The 6,359-nt window shown below is 45.6% G+C and overlaps 2 protein-coding genes across 2 annotated transcripts; one reads left to right on the plus strand and one right to left on the minus strand.

Moving 5' to 3' along the window:
- Positions 1-329: 329 nt before the first annotated feature.
- PHALS_13405 (Uncharacterized conserved protein, AMMECR1) lies at positions 330-1,152 on the plus strand (the record flags this gene model as incomplete). The annotated part of the gene is made up of 4 exons (XM_024729155.1): positions 330-430; positions 493-721; positions 800-1,059; positions 1,149-1,152. 4 exons carry the CDS (start codon positions 330-332, stop codon positions 1,150-1,152), a joined length of 594 nt encoding a protein of 197 aa, XP_024579560.1.
- Positions 1,153-1,177: 25 nt separating this feature from the next.
- PHALS_13406 (kinesin-like protein) lies at positions 1,178-5,695 on the minus strand (the record flags this gene model as incomplete). The annotated part of the gene is made up of 1 exon (XM_024729156.1): positions 1,178-5,695. The coding sequence occupies one exon, from the start codon at positions 5,693-5,695 to the stop codon at positions 1,178-1,180; it is 4,518 nt and encodes a 1,505-aa protein (XP_024579561.1).
- Positions 5,696-6,359: the final 664 nt, after the last annotated feature.

The following is a 6,359-nucleotide window of genomic DNA, read 5'->3' on the forward strand; positions in this document are numbered from 1 at the left end:
AACCCCCCTATGCAAATTCACATAAGCTTTAAAAATATCGAAACTTTGGTGCTTATCGATTACGCAAAAGCATAATATAAATACTCTAACGATTGTGTGATTTTGTATTTTGCACATTTAGAGATCTGTATGGCACATGTACACAACATCAACTTCAAATATATTTATGTTGACTACTTAAAATAATCGGCCTTTTGCCGAAACTTTATCATGGTACTTTACTTTGGTACTTCTGACCTTTGCATGGCATAGTGTAATGTACATCAAGATGACTACACTCAACTTGTCAAATTTTGTGTGTCACCTTGAAGCTCATTTAGCTTTTTAATATGGCAAGCGCTGCGATGGTCGTCTACTGCTTTGACACGCTACAGTCCCACTTCAATGGCAGTACCGAACCCAAACCTTTCTTTGATGTACAGCAGGAATAGTACGCTTTGTCAATCTAAACAACCTATGAGAATTATAATCAACACTACATACTCCTTCCAGTCCGCTGTTCGTGACATGGGAGGTCGAGGAACAAGGCAGGATTCAACTGCGGGGTTGTATCGGTACACTGGCACCCACGCGTCTTCAAAATCTGCGTGACTTCACATTCAAAAGTGCCTTGCACGATCGTCGCTTTGATCCAATCGGGCCGCAAGAGCTAAACCGGTTGCTCTGCTCCGTGTCCCTTCTCATTGACTATAACGACGCCAAAAGCTACGACGACTGGGTGGTAATATTGCTATTCTACAATCGCTTTATTGTTTTGCTGTGTAAGCTTACTGGGAGCTGCGCTCATTTTCATGAACAGATTGGTACTCATGGAATTATCATCAAGTTCAACGATTCGGATGGTAATACGTACAGCGCTACTTACCTGCCTCAGGTTGCGCGAGAGCAAGGCTGGACTCATGTCGAGACGATTACGTCGCTAATGCGAAAGGCTGGCTATCGCTGTACCGTATCTGAAGATATGCTTAAAACCGTCAAGGTCACACGCTACCGTACCTCCATCCATAAGCTTACATACCAGCAATACCTCTCCGTCAAACAAGAGATATGCGACTATGCGTAAGCTTATCAAAAGTGTAATCCATATTAACTGCACGTCCATTTAAAGTGGTCACTCTTGTCTATTTGGGTGAAATTTTATGCCACAGTTGAACAAGACAGTGGAATATACTGGTGCCTAGTGTCCCCACTCAGAATTTAGATGGGCTAATCGCTCCCTATAGTCGTCATGTACCTGCTTGATAAGACTTTCCCCGCCGAGAAGTGGGTCGAAGCTTTCTTCGTCCTCACTACCAGCAAAATTAATGTCTCCTCCACCTTCTTGCTGCTGACCCAAAACGTTTTTATCTTCCAATCTATTATCCTGGGCTCCACTCTTCGCTGGGACTTCTGCTTCGACTGACTTGTCATGGCGAACTGTCGGTACGTGGCGTTTGCTCTTCGCAGAGGCTGTATATTGGCCTGCAAGGCGTGAGTATACGTCACTTTGTGGGGTTGGAGGAGGCAAGCCAAAGCCATTGCCTCTGGTACCCGAAGACTCATTTTCGTCGCTTACATAGTCACGTGGACGGTCTGTTGTGACGTACGACATGGGTTGTCGCAAGCTAGAAGTCGCCACGTAGTGCTCAGACTCGTTTTCTCGTTTTATGTTAGCAAGCACCTCCAAGACAGAGTTGCTCTTTAATGAAGAAGCATTCTTTAAGCCGGTAGATGTGCTGACAAATTGTTCCATCGGAACAGCTGAAGAAGACTTTGCCAGCTTGAGCTGTCCTTTGTCCTTTAATCGCCTCGTACGGTTTCGCTCTGAGCGGCTTTGCAAAATCTCTCGCTTTGTGGCACTCTCTCGAACGCGATTTTTGTGAATTCCGGTAAAATTCGTCGGGTGAGACAGTCGCGAGAAAATCGATTTTGAAGTCGAAGATGAGTCATCACTTCCCACGCGCGGCGAATCTTCTTTCGCTCCATCGTATTGTGCAACTATATTGTCGTCGTGATCACGACGACGTGCACCTTGACCCTTCCGATTGCTTTTCGATGCGAGATCCGAGTTACTACCACTATTTTCCAGCTTCATCCGAAATCGGCGCCGATTTGGCCCTATGCGAGAGCTTCTACTTGTGTCGTCATCGCTTCGCATGGTAATGTCTTCAGTACACTCATGCTCATCCTCTGTTCCCATCTCTTCATCGTCGTCAAGCTCGTTGGCCCACGAAGTCGGTCCCATCTGTGTCTGACTTGGAATGGCAGCAAATATGGTGCCTGAGGGAGAAGGAGGATCTCCAGCGCGTTTATGATTCTCAACACCCAGAGCACTAAGTTTTTTCAGCTTTCTTTCCAAATATTGGATGCGTTCTCTACCAGCGGCAACATTCTGCTGTTCCTGCTCGAGTCGATCGTTCAACATTTGCTCTTCTTGTTCTCTCGTTTGAGAAAGCATTTCGAGCTCTTCACATTTTTTTCGCAGCGCAGCATTTCTTTCTTCAGCTACTGCCAACAAAATGCGAGTACGATCATCTAGCGCATCGTGTGCGGGCGAGGACGTATCTACAATTAATCCGCCATTAACCACGCGCTGCAATGACTCTTCGTAGCTTTGCTTCATTTGAATTGTTTTTTCTCGCTCTTGCTCCAAATGACGAGCCAATTCTGCCATTTCCACCTGCTGCTTTGCAAGCTCCTGCTCCTTGCGCTGATCTTGTTTCTTGACATCAACCGCCATACTAAACAGCATTTTCAAAAGCGTTCGGGCTTCAGGCAAAGACTGCGTCTTCTCAATTTTAGCGAGTGCGTTCCCTTCATCGACACCCTGTACATCATCAGATATCTCGGAGATCTTTTCTTCTTTGTATTCCAACTGAGCCTGACACGCTTCAATGCGCTCTTCTAAGTCATAAAGGAGCTGCTCTTCCGCAGGATTATGCTGCTGCTGCCGCCAACTGTTTCTTTGACTGGGTGACGATATATCCATCGGCGAAGAGGATAACACATCGCGAATATTCGTCTGCGACGCTATCGAATTTTTCACCTCCTTCTCGAGCTTATCACGCTGAGCATACAACGCTTCCATCTCCTTTGCGACTGCTTCTCGTTCTTGCTGCAATTGCTCAAGCTTTTGCTGCTCTTCGGCACGTTTCTTGACTTCCTCAGACAGCCATATTGCATCGCGATCGGCTCGATTCGTGATCACGTTTTTCTTACGACTAAACGCAGCGTTCAATTTGCGTGCTTGAGCAGTTAGTTGCTGCTGATGCTTTAGACGTTGCTTTGCTGCCGTGACCTCTTCCATCTTTCGCTTTAAAACCCGCTCTTGGGCATCTTTTTGGGACCCTAATCGCAGAATTTGTTGCTTATCACGCTGCTGAATACGTTTTAAATTCATAATCTCACGACGGCGTTGCTTCGCCTCCTCTTCATATCGCTTTCTCTCGTCTTGCATTTTCTTGACAAGATCCACCTTTTGCCGCTTCATGTTGCTAATTTCCGAGTTCAAAACTCTCAACTGCATTTCGTTCTTTTTCTTTTGAGCCATAAAGCGGTTAATATCATTTTGCTTCTTTCGCAGGCCGTCAAGCTCATCTTCCTTTAGTTTCAAGTCTTGCGACAGCTTTGCCAGTCGCTTGTTCCCACCAGACGTATCCCCTTCAAAAGCAGCCTTGTTTTCAATTTGCTGAATCTCTTCGACAAGACGATCCCGACCAATTTGAGCAGTTTGCACTTCTTCTACCATTGCTGCCATCTTTTGCTCGTAAAAACTTCTCATTCGGTCAAAGTTTTCTTGAGCTTGACGTATATTTTGCACAAGCTGTTCTTTTAAGGAAATGTCATGAGCAAGGTCCTGAACAGACTCCCCAAGATGGCGTTGACGTCGCTGAAACACGCGCATTCGATCAGCTTCCTCCTGATTCTCTTCTTCAACTTCCATACCGTCAGCTAATTCCTCCCCATCGCCTCCACTACCAGCACTTTCCCCGCCGGCTTCATCCCCGCTCTCTTCCTCTTTCAATTTGATCAGCAATGCCGTTTCTCGCTCAATTTCTCTCTCAACTCGTTCAAGCAACTCATTTCCCACCTTCGTATCGACCTCTGCCAACGACGGGATTGAGATAGGCGGTGCAGTGGCTGTCCGGGTGCCACTAAGGCTACTACTACCCGACACAGGAACATTCATCATGACGTTGTCAAGCTCACGTTCTGCTGTGCGCAACTTTTCTTGCAACTCACAAATCGTTCGCAATTGCTCTTTTATCACATTCGACTTGGATTCTTTTTCTTCGGGTGACAAAGTACTACACTCCCCACTTTCATCCACACAAAGTCTTAAATAATCGCGTTCAGCCTGTGCTGCGATCATTTCTTCTCGCAAATGATCAAGTTGCGTCTTACCGCGCTTAAGCTCCACCGTCAACCGAGCGACCTCATTTTCTGCATTCTCTGCACGTGTTCGAAGAGCGCCAAACGAGTCAAAATCACACGACATCCCAATAAAATCCGTCCCAACACTTGCCATCTTAAGCTCGCTTTCCGAAAGGCCTGGATTACGTAATCGGTGCACCTCCATCTGGAGTGTTTGTACCTGACGACGTAATTCCAATGTCAAAGCCGACGCTTCATCACGATTTACCACCGGTTTGTTTTGAATATTTCTAGCTCGATTCGCATACTTAAGAGCATTTAATGTCTCTTCGAAATTGACATCCGCTGGACTCACACAAGTCAACATGAGCGTTCGACTATTGCCCCCCAAAGAGTCTTGCAACATTCGTGTTAATTTTGAGTCACGATACGGAACGTGCACTTTGCCTCGCTTTTTGTCATCACCAAGTGCACTGATAACATTACCAAGCGCAAGAAGACCCTTGTTGATATCAATTCCTTCCTTTAAACGCTTACCCTCTGCTTGTGTTCGTTTTTGACGCTCAGAACCAGCAAGATCCACAAAATTAAAGTACGAGCTTCGAGTCTCATAATCTTCCTCCATTAATTCTTTGCCATCCGTATCATCGCTTATTGGGACGTGTTGGACCATCGAGACTGTAAAAATGGCATGAGACCGACTAGAGTGTGCATTCATCAAAGTACTACCCGTCGTTCGACATAATGTACCTCGCTCTAATAGCCTCATACACTCGTCAGAATCTATAACTTCGACTTCGGATGCTCCTGATACCTGTACACCTCCATTTTCGGCTTCCCGAAGACTCACTTTGTTCTCGCCTCTTGAGTCTCCAAGTGTCACAAGCAAATCGTGGATCTCTTCCCCATAGATCTCTAGAAAGCGAATGCGAAGCTCCGCACGATAGTGTGCATTCTCTGCAGTCTTAACGTCGATCTGATTGAACATATATGTAATAACTCGTGGGATGATACCGTAATCCTCTGGTGAAATACTCATAGAGCTGCCACTGCCCATCGTAAACGTTTTGCCCGAACCAGTCTGACCGTATGCAAAGATGGTGGAATTATATCCATCAAATGTGGCGCGAATTAACGGATCAACGCAGCGCCAGATGTCACTCTGCTGCGCGTACTTGCCAAAGACGTAGTCGTACGTGAAGGCGCGATTCTTCCCCATAACAATTTGATTCTCGTCCTCTAATACGGACACACATTCATCACAGCGCTCCACTTTTTCACGTCCGATAAGAGGACGGATCCGCACGGCCACACGCACAGACGCCGCCTCGTCGTCTGCCATAGTCGAGAGGGAAAAGTGAAGCTAATTGCACAATGTAATAAACGAAGGTGACATGTATGTTGTCTGTATGTCGCTTTGACCGAAAAAGTTTGACAATACCGGTAAGCATAATTTCAACTTCACGGGGGAAGAGACCCGAAATGCGGCAAATCTCTGATTCTACGGATCCGCGATAGGAAGGAAAGGTCACTTAACACCAAGAGCATTAGCAGTACCAAACTTAATTCACGAGTGGTTTAGACGTGATGACTACTTAATTAATTGTACTCAGCAAGAGTTTCGTAAATTAGTATGAATACTTATGTACAGCCCTTTGAGTACCTTTAAGAAACGAAGTTGTAGATGCAGCATGCAGCGGGGCTGCCGTAGCTTTGTGCTTGAGGAAGCGTAATTTAGGTCACCGACCTTTCGTTCTTTACAAGAACCAATACGAGTGTAGCGATCGCAATCCGCTACCTCCAAGAGTAGTGGTTAGTACCTTAACTAAGGCTAATAGACTCTTCGGTTTAAATTCAAAATTGATTTTTATCTATTTTTATCTGCGGCAAAGCCGCCTGATCTTTAATGTTTAGATATCCTCAAATATATAAAGTAAAATCTAAATACATGAATAACTACTGGCTACCTAGCCACATACCGTATTCTTGTTTGGGTGCAGTCACAC

The sequence above is a fragment of the Plasmopara halstedii genome, assembly GCF_900000015.1.
Source record: "Plasmopara halstedii genome assembly, contig: Scaffold_658, whole genome shotgun sequence".
NCBI lineage: Eukaryota > Oomycota > Peronosporomycetes > Peronosporales > Peronosporaceae > Plasmopara > Plasmopara halstedii.